We start from the raw sequence: 17,222 nt of genomic DNA on the forward strand, positions 1-17,222 counted from the left end.
AAGAGCAGAGTGGCTACCGGATGGTTCGCGATGGAGAACGAGTTTTACAAAAGAAACCCCCTGGTTAATAATAAGAGCATCACTTCTCCGCCGGGGGTGACGGTCGCAGTTCACCAGGTATCCGTTTCTAACGGGACACCGGCAGGCTGGGATGCAGAAAGCATCAATTGCAGCGCCAATTCAGACCTAAAGAAGATGGACTGGTTCAGACACTTGGACCCGAGGTTTCATCAATTCGTGCTCCACCGGCACTGTAGATATTTCCCCATGCTTATAAACCACCCCGAGAAGTGCCGCAGTGGAGATGTGCATCTGCTGATGGTGGTGAAATCTGTGATTGAACAGCACGACAGGAGGGAGGCGGTACGGAAGACATGGGGCAGAGAGCAGGTCATCTGGGGCAAGAAAATCAAGACTTTGTTTCTGTTGGGAAGCCCTTCTATGGAGAAGGACACCAAGAACCTCCAGAAACTCATCCAGTTTGAGGACCGGCTCTACGGAGACATCCTCCAGTGGGATTTCATGGACACCTTTTTCAACCTCACTCTCAAAGAGGTGAATTTCCTGAAATGGTTTAATATCTACTGTCCCCAGGTGCGGTTTATCTTTAAAGGGGACGACGACGTCTTTGTGAACACCGAGAACCTGCTGGAGCTGATTGACTTTAAGACAGAGGATCGAAAGGTGCTCAATTTATTTGTCGGGGACACCATTTCCAAAGCGATCCCCATTCGCAACCGCCAGAGTAAGTATTTCATTCCCAAGGAACTATACGACAAACCTTACCCCCCCTATGTTGGGGGTGGGGGCTTTTTGATGTCTTCTGAGTTGGCCCGGAGACTGTTTATTGTGTCTAATGACATGGAGCTTTACCCCATCGATGATGTGTTTTTGGGCATGTGCCTGCAAAGGTTACACGTTGCCCCAGAGCACCATCCTGGGTTCAAGACCTTTGGGATCATGAAGCGAAAAGTCAGTCCCATGAACAGCGACCCTTGTTTCTATAAAAACCTTCTAGTGATCCATAAACTGAGCCCACATGAGCTCCTTAAAATGTGGGATATAGTCCACAATAAAAACTTAGTATGTGCAAAAAGGATGGTACTGCTCTGAATGGAAAATTAAGTTATTATTCAATGGATGTGGGTAGCATTTTGTTATTTTTTATGTATGTGGTGGACAAGTTACTGGTTGTAGCCTACTCATCGTTTCAGTTTTTTAAATTTGAAAGCTAGAGGGATATCTGTTGAACCTACCAATGCTTGATCATTCTAATATATTTGTCAAAAATAAATCTGCATTTATTTAGCTGTTTTAAGCTACTATGACCAGTTTTATATAATACACCACAGGAATGATTTGTCCATACCTGTATCACCATTTAGGTTATTGCCATGTAACGATACAGCCTTGAATCATTTACTGGAAGTAGCCCACATATGAAATAATGAAAACGTGTCTTTCTAAAGCACAGATAGTGCCTGTTCCTGAAGTAATAGTTTTCAATGCAGAAAATACCCCAAAGTGTGGAAAAATATATATTTATATGTATGTATGAGAAATACATAGACCTATTTGTGCAGACTATATTTTCCATCTCGATCCATCTTTTATATTTTCAAGAAAACGGTTCGGAAAAGCTCATCCAAGGTGTGTTACAGTGCAGGGGTTTACAATAAATGAAAATGAGAACTGCAATATTATAAATACCTTAAAATGCATCACATTGAGAACAGGAACTAAATGCTTATTTACAGTAATTGCAGTCAGGTTTTTCAGTTCCCATTTTAACAAGTTCACTGATCCATCACCATCAGCATTATAACAACCTAAGATTGTACCTAACTAGGGTTGTTAATGATCTATCGTCCTTAATAACTGAGGTGATACCATATTCAATTGATTAAGCTATAAATACAAATTGGAAAATACATTGGAAGTGGAGAACCCATAATCTAAAATAAATTAATTACTGGGACATTTTGGGGTTTAAACAAACAGAAGACTACCATATATGTTATTGTGAAAGTACTACTCAGATGTTGTAAATTAAAATACCTGGTGATATTTTCAATACTTCACATTTTCTAGCAGGCACTGTCTCTGTGCTATACCCTTTAATAATGAGTATTATGAGGCAAATACCTGTTGTTCACAATGTAGGCCTGTCTAATATAGTAGACCGACTCTGGGACATAACAGTTCCTGTAATGCACTGATAGATGGCTGGAGCCATGCCATTAATCCTACAGCACAGTTTCTACTGCTGTGTGACATTCTTCTGTGGTCTCTTCCTTATTTACTGTTTCCGTTCATTCCAGACATGTTCTGTGGGAATGAAATCACAACTCTGGAAAGGTTGTAATTAAAACAATAAACAATATGGTATTTGCTTGTGGAAGGGACCATAAAATACAACATTTAATAGGAAAGGACAATAAAACATCCCAATTCAAAACAATCCCTCAAATGATTTAATGCACAAATGCAGGGCTCACCTGGCATTAACCAGATTACAAAACTAATTCATAAATCATAATTCATGCTTAAAAATAAGCTTAATTTATTTTCAATATTACCCTTTTAAATGACAAATTAGCACTATACATACATATATATGTTTTTATTTGTATATATGTGTTTTTCAAAATATATTTTGGTTTTGCTGCAATACTGAAGGGTTTTACATTTCCAAAAACATCAATATTAAAGGACAAAAGAAAAAGACCAAATCTGTATCATTAAGTCTTATCTCTAGCAGCGTTACACTTCTAATTTATTTTTCTTTTGTGGGAAGGGGAAAAAAATGTGTTTTTATTTCAATCTTCATAATCAAACTAAACCTTGTAATCAGTGTTTTTATATTTATTTTGAATGTTTGAAATACCTAATGCTGCCGCTATGAAATCTACTTCCGATCACCTGCAGTTGATGTCAATGTTATCCATTTGGTGTGTTGTAATTATAAATAAAAACAATTTATACACCTACATATACATTTGCAAGCAATGTCTAATGTCGTTGCATTTCTCCTTCACAAAGGCTAAAATAATGCCATAATTTCACAGAGAATTACTAAGGACGGAGAAATTTCCAAATGTGCTCACTGCTGTTTACACAACTCCTGTCTTCCTTAAGCTCTGAAAAGCTGCCATTCATAAGTCCAACACTTGTGCCCACACCAGGAGAAACTGACATGGGTGTTTTTCAAGACATGATTAGAAAAAGAAAAAAAAAAAAACGTTTCCAGACATATGGTCAGGAAACAAAATTTAGAAATCAGTGTTTTGTGACATAATACAAGTGTTTGTAAGAAGCATGGACTTATTGTGTCAATAATTTATACTTAAGGATATTTTTAATCCTCACCTGAATCTCAGGCACTATATAAATAAAAAACAAAGCAGCTCAAAGATAATGTTTAAAAAACAATAATTCCCTTCACTGGTTCGTTTTCAAACATGTGTTTTCATTTTAAGCCTGAGATTGTGGATGATTTGATATCTGTTCCCTGCGAATCTGATCAGAAAACAATCTGGAAAAAAATGTAAAAAATAAGACTTTATTTATTCAGTTTTTAGATCAATAAAACAAAACTGTGTTTACAACAAAATAGTGGGCTGGAGAGGTAATTTGACAATTTGTATTTTTTCAATGACTCAAAATCACACACAATACAGAATGCATTTCAAACAACAATCATAAGCTCTTCTGGGAGGTTTCTGCTTCCATGAGCTTAATTGTGTAGCACATTTAAAAGTGCACTGGGTTGCATTTGTTCAAATTAATTCATATACTCTAGTTGATATTTATTTTCCGTTTCTGGTCTTAACTCTGGCAATAATTTCAAACTGATATGAAAATGACAATCTTATAAGAACATCTGTCTTTCATGGAATTATTTTTCATGGAAAGGTAGCAATATTCTTAGCAAGTATAATAAATATAAAAAATACTGAATTATTACTCCACCAGACAGACAATCTATTTTAAGTATATACAGATTTCCTAAAATTTGTATGCATCAACTCATGGATGGATTCAACAGTTAAAAATAATGATGAAGAAAATTAAAGTTTTACCATATACAATTCGAGAAATAAGTTTATTTTTCTATTTCAAGAGGGAGAGCACAGTGCACTACTATGGAAAAAGTTACTAATCTTCTCACAGAATATTTTCTAACTGAAGTATTCTTCTACCTGAGAGTTGATCTCAGTGCATGTGTTGTATAAGTGCTATGTGTGTATTCACTACAGTTTAGAAACCCATTGCTTCCCTTTGCATCTTATCTTGTTGCCAAACAAACAAATAAATGTTATTTTAAGGAAATTAAAGCAATGAGCCCATAAATAAAGAAAAAAGAAAAACAAATAAAAAACAATGTAAGAAATAAAAACAAACATACACTGCATGTGATATCAGTCAAATCACTGTAAAAAAATCAAATCCATACATATAAAATCTATTTTACAATCTTGACAAACAGATTTAAATAATGCTTTCTGCTCTGGCGAAATGCTGCTATTTCAGCAGAAGATACACTGTTGCATAGAGCCACACAGTAATTAGCTGGAGATGCAGTTCAGTGCTATGTTCTCTTGATGACTTGAATTACAATGCCAGAGTAGGGCGAGGAAAGCTTTGAAGGTCTCTTGTTTTTGCATAAGGAAAATCTCCCTTGATTACGTACTAAAACTTTGGCTGCTAATGTTAATCAATATGAATACATATATTTATTTATTTATTTATTTTCTTCCTGGTTCCTGGTAGCCATCAATAACAATGACACCTCCCCCCTTTCTCCCTCTCAAAAGTAACTATTGGGTTCTTGTGAACACCATGATCAGTGTGAGTCACACTGGTATCACCTCTCCTAGGACACTGATAGGGTACATCACTACAGCCTGCGTCCTGCAGCCATTTCCTCTGCAGAGGTCTTCTCTGTCTTTCTCTCCTAGACTGGTTTGAGGCTGAAATGTAGGTACATAACACAAGAACTGATGGTGTCAGAGGAGACTGTGTTTTCTTGTACAAAATGTAGAAACATATTGGTTGGCCTTGGTCTGGTGATGTGTGTAGAGAAGACAGTAACACCCTGTCGCCAGCTGTGATGTAAAATATTCACGACACCATCCATACTTTGTTTATGAACACAGGGTCTGAGTGACGGTGCAGAACAGCTCAGTTAAGGTCTATCTGGAATGAAGAGACCAATGGCTTTCCAAAGATCTGCTGCTTGCTGTGCCCATCATTACAGAATTATGCCAGTCGGTGACTATTTTAAAATAAAATCCCTTTATCGGTATTGCTCAAAAGTACATATAGTCAGTGAAATCATATTCATTTTCAAGTTTTTTAGTGAAACCGTTAGAACGTGCTCTGTAACTGCATATAAGGGTGACCCCACATTTACACACCCAAAAACTCCTACAACCTCTGGTAAACATCTAATACTGCACAAAATTGATTTTATTCATTTACTTTCAGTTTGTGGAGATGTGTGTACTCTATGTACATTTATGTTAACTTGAATGCAAGTTTAATTAGATAGCTTTAGATATATATATACACACACACAAACATAAATACTGTGATGCTGTGCTGGTTGGCACAGTGACCCGAACTGCCCTGCACCAGGGGAGGAAAAGTACAGAGGAAAAACCTGATCTGCTGGTTCGTCCGCGACTTGCTCCCCCGTCGATAAAATAGGGAAGGAATCCACTTCCCAGTGTGATTGAGAGAGAACAGCATTTGAAACTAATCATGGTAACAAACTTGAAACTTGAATTTGACTTGGATTATAAATTACAGTATTATTATTTGTGTGTGTGTTTAAGTTTAGTTTAGACTCAACAAGGAACTAAGGTTTGTTTTGGTCTTTGTATGTCTGATTAGTTTGACCACATGTGTACTGTGTTTAAAAAAAAAAAAAAAAACGTATTTCCCCATAACCCGTGCCTCTGTTTTTTCAACACACCACCTGAGAGCCCAGATGCCATGTCCACCCCACACAGTGTCACATACTGGTCAATGGAAATATAGAAAAACCAAAGGGAAGTCAATGAAAGGCAAACATTTATATTTGGCAAAATGCTAAGTACTCTGTTATCAACAAATTCAATTTGCTTAGGCCATTACACAATTTCCCAGCACTTCAGCTCAAAGTTCACCCTCTGACTAGGCTTTTGAGCTTTATTTTGCCATGTGAAAAGGTATAACTGAACCTCACACTTTTCAATCCACACAAAAAGTCTCCATATTCAAACACCATTGCTACTGTAGTGCAAAACACCTAGTGCTACAAAAAGGGATAAGAGTTAATTATATGGTAGTTAGATATTTATATATCCAGTGATTAGAACACTCTCAAACAGTAACAGATCATATTTAATATTTAAAAAAGTATAAATATAGAATATCTGCTTAAACTACGAAAATACACAGACACTGGAGAAGCACGGGTGGCACTCAGCAAGGTGACAATGCACACACAAAACACAAACTGGCAAACTGGCTGAGTCTGTAGTAGCTTGAGCGTTTGCAGTTTACTCCACCCATGGATCAGGTGCGATGCATGAGCTTCTTACCCATTCTCAAAAGTCCATTGTGTCCCTAATGAAACAGCAGCAGCGTTGTGTCAGTTGTCGTAAGAGCCGTTAGTAAGTGAGGTACGTCCCACGGTGTTCAGTGCGGATTCACTGCTTGGCTGGTGTGCGATTGTTGGTTTTGTGGGCTCCTGCTCTGGGGGCTGGGATCTTGCTTGTCATAGCTGTGGATCGACCTTTTGCCCCTGTGGAGGGCTGCTTTGTAATGGCGGGACCACCCATTTTCCCTGTTCAAAAAGAGAGAAGGAGATCTCTTTTCAGATGCCTGTTATAAAAACTTCAGCTACAGCTTCAAAAGCTGTCTCTCGAATCACACAGGCAACCGTTGCCAACCCTTTGTTACCCCGATGCATCACCTGCAGATCTTCCCATTCACTGAGGTGCTATTAACATCTCACTGTTAAATAATAGATATATGTTTCTAATAGAAAATTAGAATTAGAAAAATAAAAAATAATAATAATAATAATGCTATAGGAGTTTTATTTTTTGCTCCTTTTTGCATCATGGTTTATTTTAGGTTAATGATTTATTTTATTTTATTATATAAGGTTTATTTAGACACTGATATTTTGTTTGATATAAATCTGTGAAGTGCTTGATTGATTGATATCTAATCATTTAATCATGAGTGCCTGTTCTCATGGCCAGATTGATCCACCTGACAAGCATTTATCCCTTATAAAGACTTGACAAATGAAGCAAGGCTGCAGAAATAGCAATCTAGTGAACGAGATCTGTGCTCCCTGATAGAAACCTCCACATTTATACGAGCCTCATGTGTCCTATGTCCCGCTGTGCTTGTGGAAGCCAAAGTGAATAGTTTACCTTGTATCTGTTGGGTCCTTTGTAGAGCTGCCGTCCTGCGCACGTTCTGTTTGCAGCCCTCCTTTCTCATTAGGTGAGATTTCCAGGACTGCGGAGAAAGAACAGATCGGGCCACTGTTACGTTATTTTCACCTTCATATTCAGTGAGTGGCTGAGCCTGTGTAGTTTACTGCTGCCACTTCAACACATGCTTCAACATAGCTACCAAACTCACTCACTGGCAGCCCTTAACTCTTTCCTTTTCAGAGTTTGTCTAAAAGATTATCCAATCTACACTGCAGTGTAGTAGACTAGATAGATAGTACATGGAAACTGATATCCAACATAATATGAAACCTTTGATGTAGATCATAAATAAGACTTTTCTCCAATATCTTCCCTTACCACCGTGTTTTGACACCACAAAATATAAAAAATAAATGTGGATTTGGTTACTATTCTGTCCTTTTTGTCACAAGGATATTCTTTACTGAAGTTTCTGTCCTGGGAGGCAGGCAACACATTAGACAATAGGTATACTTGTTGTATCATTGAAATGAAACCAACACTAAATATAAACCAAATATTCAACAGTTTCATCTGTAATTTAACCCTAGAAAAAACACAAATTCCATAGCAATGGGACTGAATCGTTAATGTCTAGATCAGGGGTGCCCAACACGTCGATCACGAGAAAATTTCTGGAAATAGAATAATGTTCTGTCAGACCCCCCCGGCCACCCAGACCGAGATTAAACTGCCGCCAAACCCCCCTGGACAGATGTTAAATTACAGTCAGCACAAACTGAGTGTGATTGGAATTATACTACAATTCGGTTAATATTTCTTGCAAGCTACAATATGGACAAAATATATTTCTTGTTAAATATACACTATGTATTTGGAAATCCACAGATGGTTCATTTTCTTTGAGTGTTCATCCATTAATGGTTTTATGGTAGCATAATACATTTGAAATGCATTCAGTTTTGTACACTTTCACATATACACACACCAATTCTTTTTTGGACCATCTAAAGAGGAAATTATCCAGAACAGGATGTAAATACAGTGAGGGAAAAAAGTATTTGATCCCCTGCTGATTTTGTACGTTTGCCCACTGACAAAAAATGATCAGTCTATAATTTTAATGGTAGGTGTATTTTAACAGTGGGAGACAGAATAACAACAAAAAAATCCAGAAAAACGCATTTCAAAAAAGTTATCAATTGATTTGCATGTTAATGAGGGAAATAAGTATTTGACCCCTTCGACTTAGTACTTGGTGGCAAAACCCTTGTTGGCAATCACAGAGGTCAGACGTTTCTTGTAGTTGGCCACCAGGTTTGCACACATCTCAGGAGGGATTTTGTCCCACTCCTCTTTGCAGATCCTCTCCAAGTCATTAAGGTTTCGAGGTTCGACGTTTGGCAACTCGAACCTTCAGCTCCCTCCACAGATTTTCTATGGGATTAAGGTCTGGAGACTGGCTAGGCCATTCCAGGACCTTAATGTGCTTCTTCTTGAGCCACTCCTTTGTTGCCTTGGCTGTGTGTTTTGGGTCATTGTCATGCTGGAATACCCATCCACGACCCATTGTCAATGCCCTGGCTGAGGGAAGGAGGTTCTCACCCAAGATTTGATGGTACATGGCCCCGTCCATCGTCCCTTTGATGCGGTGCAGTTGTCCTGTCCCCTTAGCAGAAAAACACCCCCAAAGCATAATGTTTCCACCTCCATGTTTGACGGTGGGGATGGTGTTCTTGGGGTCATTCCTCCTCCTCCAAGCACGGCAAGTTGAGTTGATGCCAAAGAGCTCGATTTTGGTCTCATCTGACCACAACACTTTCACCCAGTTCTCCTCTGAATCATTCAGATGTTCATTGGCAAACATCAGATGGGCCTGTACATGTGCTTTCTTGAGCAGGGGGACCTTGTGGGCGCTGCAGGATTTCAGTCCTTCACAGCGTAGTGTGTTACCAATTGTTTTCTTGGTGACTATGGTCCCAGTTGCCTTGAGATCATTAACAAGATCCTCCCGTGTAGTTCTGGGCTGATTCCTCACCGTTCTCATGATCATTGAAACTCCACGAGGTGAGATCTTGCATGGAGCCCCAGACCGAGGGAGACTGACAGTTATTTTGTGTTTCTTCCATTTGCGAATAATCGCACCAACTGTTGTCACCTTCTCACCAAGCTGCTTGGCGATGGTCTTGTAGCCCATTCCAGCCTTGTGTAGGTCTACAATCTTGTCCCTGACATCCTTGGACAGCTCTTTGGTCTTGGCCATGGTGGAGAGTTTGGAATCTGATTGATTGATTGCTTCTGTGGACAGGCGTCTTTTATACAGGTAACGAGCTGAGATTAGGAGCACCCCCTTTAAGAGAGTGCTCCTAATCTCAGCTCGTTACCTGTATAAAAGACACCTGGGAGCCAGAAATCTTGCTGATTGATAGGGGATCAAATACTTATTTCACTCATTAACATGCAAATCAATTTATAACTTTTTTGAAATGCGTTTTTCTGGATTTTTTGGTTGTTATTCTGTCTCTCACTGTTAAAATACACCTACCATTAAAATTATAGACTGATAATTTCTTTGTCAGTGGGCAAACGTACAAAATCAGCAGGGGATCAAATACTTTTTTCCCTCACTGTATGCTTTATATGACCATGACCAAAGCCTCTCTCATATGTGCTATATCAATGTGATAAACTGTCATCAAAATATCTGACCACAGAACACATTTCCAAAAGATGCACTAAACCTAGTTATCAACTGAAGAGAAAGAGGAAAAAATAATAATGAAAAAAGCTCTATAATTATTTGACAGTAGCAATAACTATTTCCATCAGGATTGAAAATAAATAAATAAATAAATAAACAAACTCACTATAGTACATTATCAGATGTGACATGTCATTCTGGGGGACCAGGATTCTGATAATCCCATAAAACTGTACTAATTTGGTTGAGGGTTCTGAAGGCCCTGTTTATTCAAAATTCCTGCCACAGCTCAGGTTTGCCTCACTAAATAAATTCTCTGTTAATGTTGCCATCTTTAGGGTCCTTGAAAAGCCAGGTGTCTGTAGGAGGGCATAAAGGAAGTTCTGTCTGTGAGTGCCAGGGTTACACGCAGACCCCGGACTGCTCTGGAGCATGTTTAAATACACAGGGTAAAAGTGTCGTGTTTTTTTTTCTCCTCTTACACTACCTCCTTTAAGAAGAGAATTGCATACCATTACTTTCCATGTGCTAATCCTGATTCGGGTCCCTCTATGAGTTTAATACAGATCTGACAACCCAGCACATAGCTTTAGATTGACCTAAAAGGTAAAAAATTTAAAGCAACTGACTCACTTTTCTTTCTTTCTTTTTTTGTGTGAATGAAGAACAATTCTATAAAAATTACTTAAAGATATTGTCAGGTTATAAAAGTGGATCTGGACAAGGCACAGTTCACTAGGAACAATCGCAGGTATCCAAGATGTCAAATGACGAAGTTTGAACTTGTTGGCAAACCCCTTTAAAGCTCAGCCAGAAACAGCACAGAGATTGAGGCCAGGTCAAGCAGAGGGGGAAACTACCAGTAATGTAAATGTCTCTAAGGGAAGATCTGGTGGAGAAAGGGTAGCAGAAATACTAGAAGAGAGATAACATTCAGAGTTTCTCCCTGGACGGCTGCAGGCAGGAGCCATTCTTTATGAGGGCTCAGCACAGCATGGTACTGGCTGAATTCACACAGGATTGATTACACTGCAGTCCAGTAACTAACACGAGGGCATGGCCCACTGAGACCTGCAGATTGTGTTCTTTATAATGGTCATGTTTGTTGCCTACAGAAAACTGTCTCCTTAGGCTGAAAACACTACAAGAAAACCCCAGAAACGCAGCATTTGGCAGTAAACAAAGGAAGCAAATCATAGTGGAAACATAGTAGAAGGGTGTTTGCCCAGAGCTGATTTAAAAAATAAATATATATAAAAAACAGCTCTGGGCAAACATCCTTCCCCATTCTATATATATAATGGCTATTTGCTTTTGTTCCCTCAACAGTTGGTCTACACAGCAGTGTAGAGCAGTGGTCAAGGCTCTGGACTTTTCATGGGTTCAATCCCAGGTGAGGGACACTGCTTGTCACTAGTTGTCACTGTGATTAACTTTCTAGATGTCAGCATGGAACAGGGTTGTGTCCCCGAGTCTGTCTGTCTGTCTCACATCACTGGCAGCTGCTACAGAAACCCTGATGCAATGGAGGCACTTGCAGCTGGCGTCTCTCCAGCATCCAGGAGAGATGTTAGTGAGATGCCAGTCACTTTGCTCATTTGCATAGTTAAAAATAAATTATTCAGGCACAGGAGAGAATTAGAATATAACCCAAAACAATCTTGATAACTTGAAAGGAAAACCCTGGCTGAAGCATGTAACAACTGTAGATGACATTGTTGATAGCTATTTCAAAGAATCATATAGTGTAAGGAAAAAATATCCTATCTTGAAGACTTTGGAAGCCCAGTGTGTTTATGTAAATATCATAAAGAACATAAAAAGCTCCTTTCTTCTCTTGGGGTTAGCTTTAGACACGGAGCCTGAGAGGGAAGGGATGATAATATCAGTGACAGTTTTGTATTTTCTAGAAATCAAATTGTTCAGGTTTCTAAAGGTGCAATATAGTCTTACCTCATCTCCAGGTGCAAAATTTTCATGGCACAAGGGACAGTGGTTAGACTTTTTTTCAGACTTGGAAGCTAAAAAGAAAAAAAATAATAAAAGAAAATGAAATATAACAAAACTAAAAAATAATTCCATTAGCAAAAGTGGAAGGCAAATCCTGTTGCATAATATAGATAGGTCAGGTACTGTAATGGAAACCCCTGAAAGTGACAATGTTTGGCAAGGGAATTTTAATAAGTTACGATGATGGGAACCAGGCGACCCTGACCTAGCCAAGGTTACTCTGGCCCTGTCACATTCCTGTTCAGTGAAAATAGGAAGCCAGACGACAATTATTTAAACTGAGCGAACAATACTAGCTCCTCCGCAAGGAACAGATCCCTTTTCTCACGCTAAACCTGCTTGTCTGTTATCCATTTCACTGGTTCATGGATCCATTATTTAAAACACAGAAAATATGATGGCAAACTTTCCCTCTACTTTAATCTCAGACAGTCATTCTTGTCTTCATTAGCCAATTAGCAAAATACATTTTTCTCTGTATTATACAGTACTGTGCAAAAATTTTAGGCAGGTGTGAAAAAATGCTGTAAAGTAAGAATACTTTCAAAAATAGACATTTTAATAGATTATATTTATCAATTAATTAAATGCAAAGTGAGTGAACAGAGGAAAAATCTAAATCAAATTCATATTTGGTGTGACCACCCTTTGCTTCAAAACAGAATCAATTCTTCTAGGTACACTTGCACTAAGTCAGGGATTTTGTAGGCATATAGTCAGGCGTATGATTAAACAATTATACCAAACAGGTGCTAATGATCATCAATTCAATATGTAGGTTGAAACACAATCATTAACTGAAACAGAAACAGCTGTGTAGGAGGAATAAAACTGGGTGAGGAACTCAGCTAACAAGGTGAGGTTGCTGAAGACATACACCATGGCAAGACTGAGCACAGCAACAAGACACAAGGTAGGTATACTGCATCAGCAAGGTCTCTCCCAGGCAGAAATTTCAAGGCAGACAGAGGTTTTGAAGAAGCACAAAGAAACAGGTAATGTTGAGAACCGCAGACGCAGTGGTCGGCCAAGGAAACTTACTGCAGCAGATGAAAGACACATCATGCTTACTTCCCTTCACAATCGAAAGATGTCCAGCAGTGCCATCAGCTCAGAATTGGCAGAAAACAGTGGGACCCTGGCACACCCATCTACTGTCCGGAGAAGTCTGGTCAGAAGTGGCCTTCATGAAAGATTTGCAACCAAAAAGCCAAACCTTCGACGTGGAAACAAGGCCAAGCGACTAAACTATGCACGAAAACACAGGAACTGGGGTGCAGAAAAATGGCAGCAGGTGCTCTGGACTGATGAGTCAAAATTTTAAATATCTGGCTGTAGCAGAAGGCAGTTTGTTCACTGAAGGGCTGGAGAGCGGTACACAAATGAGTGTCTGCAGGCAACAGTGAAGCATGGTGGAAGTTCCTTGCAAGTTTGGGGCTGCATTTCTGCAAATGGAGTTGGGGATTTGGTCAGAATTAATGGTCTCCTCAATGCTGAGAAGTACAGGCAGATACTTATCCATCATGGAGGCATCTGATTAGATCCAAATTTATTCTGCAGCATGACAATGACCCCAAACATACAGCGAAAGTCACTAAGAACTATCTTCAGCGTAATCAAGAACAAGGAGTCCTGGAAGTGATGGTATTGTCCCCACAGAGCCCTGATCACAATATCATCGAGTCTGTCTGGGATTACATGAAGACAGAAGCAACTGAGGCTGCCTAAATCCACAGAAGAACTGTGGTTAGTTCTCCAAGATGTTTGGGCCGACCTACCTGCCGAGTTCCTTCAAAAACTGTGTGCAAGTGTACCTAGAAGAACTGATGCTGTTTTGAAAGCAAAGGGTGGTCACACCAAATACTGATTTGATTTAGATTTTTCTTCTGTTCACTCACTTTGCATTTAGTTAATTGATACAAATAATCTATTAACATGTCTATTTTTGAAAGCATTCTTACATTTTTTCACACCTGCCTAAAACTTTTGCACAGTACTGAATATATATATATATATATATATATATATATATATATATATATATATATATATATATTCCCTCAGTCATAGATTAAATCTGTTTATTTTAAAATAGAATAATTTCAATCTTAAACTTTAAAGTATGCATTTTCCACTTGCAATCAAGCTGATATCTGAACAAAGCTATGGATTCCTTTGTCACCCATTCACAACTGTGATAAACCCAACTGCTGTGTTTAATTACAGAATTGGGCAGAGCTTTACTTTTATTAGCAAGATGTCTGGGGGGTACAGGATGAGAACAACCAGGTTTCAAGACCCAAGTGGAGCCATATTGTGCTTCTGGAGTTGGGAGGAGACAGACTCACGATTGCAGGTCTTGCTCCGTATGTGGTCGGACAGCTCCTCTTTGGGCAGGGCCTCGGTGCAGCGCTGACACTGGGCAAAGCTGCTTTTTTTGTCACATTCAGTCAACAAGTGCTCAATCAGGCTGGCTATCTCGACTACCTGGAAAATATTCAAACATGCTGTAATTTTAGTTTAGTGTATTACATAAACATAGATTATTATTAGATTTTTTTATATTATAAGATTAGTTTATTGTTTTGCATGAATATAGACGTTGACAAGAGAGGGAACAGTGGCACAAGGAGGAGTCGTGCAACATTTCCATACCATATAGCTGTGGATTGCTAATCTATGGATTTCATGATGTGACTGACCTGGAATGTTTCATTGAACCTCATAGGATGACATCAGCATTACGAAATGTTGCACAACCAACCCTTAAAGAGCGATCATCAATCCCAAAAGAAGGATCACCATTGTTAAGAGTCGAAACCAAACTATAAATCATAGAGGAACTTTTTCAGCATGACATCAAGCAGAAAACGAAAAAAATGGGCACATCTTAAGATAAACAAAACCCCTACTGTTACTTGAAATGCCTCTTATACTGTAATTGTCTTTTTAGGTATGGTAATCAGATTCAGTTCTCAGCTAAAGCAGCAAAAAGGAAGCTAGACTGGACTGTCCCATGTCGGAGAGAAAGGAGATGACCTGCTTGCAGTGATCACAGCGTCTCAGCATCGGACAGTGCTTCCAGTAATGCAAATCCAGGCCTTCCTCTGTGAAAGAGTCATCCTTCTCACCACAAAATATGCATAGGCTGCAATGGAAAACAAAATGGTATGTTCTCTATGGCGATCTAAATGCAATGTTTGATCATTAGCAAAAGAAAGGAAAACTAAAGTACATTAGTCAGAAAATGATTCAATATTTTGTGGATGCATTTAGTCTTAAATTCAAATAATTATTGAACGCCTTACTGTACAAATCATTGCAACAAATAATTCAGTACCACTCGGGATAACTGCTGTATTAGAGTTACTTACTAAAAAGACCAAGGAAAACTGATGACTTTCAGAATGCCTATTGGAGCTAAACAAGGGGGATCATATACAAACACTATTGCGAACTTGCTGAATTTAGATATCCTCATAGCTTGAAGGGAACAGTTGCCAGGGCTACATTTTTCTTTTCTTTTTGTAAAAATGAATAAGAGCTATAATGCGATACAAAATGACGCTAAGAAATCTAAATGTTTTGATGGGTAGAAAATATCTCTGACAAACAGACAACAAGTAATACTGATATCATTTTTAATTGATTAAGAATTAAAAGAAGCTTACTTGTCTAGGTAATTTGCCACTGAAGATTGATCATCCCCTGTGTCTGGGGACTGGGCAGGGGGGGGTTTCTTAACACCTGTAATGCCTGGATAAAACGGCAGAGTTACAACAATACTGATCAACTGAAGCCACTGTGAGGACAATGTGAAGCAGCACAGCATATTAAAGAAGCCTTGTAATTAGGGCAGCGCCTGACCTATTTGTCTGTGTACAAACTGCAAAAATACATATTATATTTAATTTAGAAAGAAAAAATAATCCATTCAAGTTGAAAGCTCAACTGTTTCAATTTTATTTTTTTTGTAGGTCAAACTTACACATTACTTATGTTTTATACTTTCACCATTACACCTGAAATCCATTCCAAAGTACATACCTGTTTTAATGGCTTTATGAGTTTCCTTCTCCTTCGCCTTACTCTTCTCCTTCCCCTAATCAAAACAAAAATGACATAGTCATCAGTTTAGGGTGAAATATCTCTTCATAGAAAGACAATCACAAAACAATTAATTTGGAAACATTCAGTTACATGAAATGGCAGACTGGCACATCCCTCAGTGAGTTGGTAATCTGATGCTGTAACTGAAGAAATCTTTAAACCAGGCACTGAATGACCCAGATGGGCAGAAGACTTGCACCACATCAATACGTTTAGAAGTCTGCACCATTCTCCTTACAGGAGGCCTGCAACTCTTTAGTCTGCATATCAGTACATACTGCACACATTAAAAAGAGCACTGCGAAATTAAATGAAATTCAACTCGATTTCCACTAGTGACTAGGGAGAGCCTACCAAACTCCTTTTCATGGGCCCCCGCTGGACGGGAACCCAGGTTCACTGAGGTTGAAATGCCTGATAGACACATGAATAAGTAAACGAGTCCAACAAAATAACGATTTTTTTGGTTGTAATGCAGCTGTTTGTAATGGCATCATGACCCACTCAGATTTGCAAGCTGTTCTCCATCTAAAATCCCCAGGTGGCGTACACACCTTGTCACTGGTGGAGATCTCCTTCAAGGCGGCCAGTTGATTCTGGAGAGCACGGATCTCCGCTTTCTTCTCTTTCTCCACCTCCTGCTTGGCAGCCTTCTTCAAAGTCTAAACCGGAACAACTTGACCCATTTAAATCAAGGCACTACATCCTTTAATTTCACACACCACCTTAAATCTTGGGAGAAATTTCCACAGGCCACACAATAAATGGAATCAATTAAGAAAGTAATTAGCTCATAAAAAAGGCTAATAACAATAACCACTTACTTAAAGAGGAACATTTCTACTGAAGTAGTGCAGAGACCACTACATTACCAGCCAAGTTAAGATTCCACTATGGCTAAAAATCAAATGAACCACACGGCTGATTTCAAGAGCTAACCAACCAGGCAGACTAGACAT

General features: G+C 38.8%; 2 protein-coding genes across 2 annotated transcripts in view; one reads left to right on the top strand and one right to left on the bottom strand.

Annotated features, from left to right (window-relative positions):
- b3gnt7l (UDP-GlcNAc:betaGal beta-1,3-N-acetylglucosaminyltransferase 7, like) overlaps window positions 1-3,005 on the top strand; it is a 3,714-nt gene extending 709 nt beyond the window's left edge. Inside the window, exon 1 of the mRNA XM_066690657.1 lies at window positions 1-3,005. This exon is cut by the window's left edge and continues 709 nt beyond it. Coding sequence (XP_066546754.1) covers window positions 1-1,113 — 1,113 coding nt within the window. The 3' untranslated portion in view covers window positions 1,114-3,005.
- A 543-nt stretch (window positions 3,006-3,548) lies between these two features.
- The window catches only part of cep104 (centrosomal protein 104), a 31,429-nt gene continuing 17,755 nt past the window's right edge, over window positions 3,549-17,222 (bottom strand). Inside the window, exons 16-23 of the mRNA XM_066690656.1 lie at window positions 16,818-16,925; window positions 16,201-16,255; window positions 15,825-15,909; window positions 15,193-15,301; window positions 14,502-14,640; window positions 12,097-12,164; window positions 7,437-7,524; window positions 3,549-6,835 (exon numbers count right to left, since the gene is read on the bottom strand). Of these exons, the coding sequence (XP_066546753.1) occupies window positions 6,699-6,835; window positions 7,437-7,524; window positions 12,097-12,164; window positions 14,502-14,640; window positions 15,193-15,301; window positions 15,825-15,909; window positions 16,201-16,255; window positions 16,818-16,925 (789 nt within the window). The 3' untranslated portion in view covers window positions 3,549-6,698. The remainder of the gene's footprint in view (window positions 6,836-7,436; window positions 7,525-12,096; window positions 12,165-14,501; window positions 14,641-15,192; window positions 15,302-15,824; window positions 15,910-16,200; window positions 16,256-16,817; window positions 16,926-17,222) is intronic.

Source organism: Amia ocellicauda, chromosome 18, assembly GCF_036373705.1.
Source record: "Amia ocellicauda isolate fAmiCal2 chromosome 18, fAmiCal2.hap1, whole genome shotgun sequence".
NCBI lineage: Eukaryota > Metazoa > Chordata > Actinopteri > Amiiformes > Amiidae > Amia > Amia ocellicauda.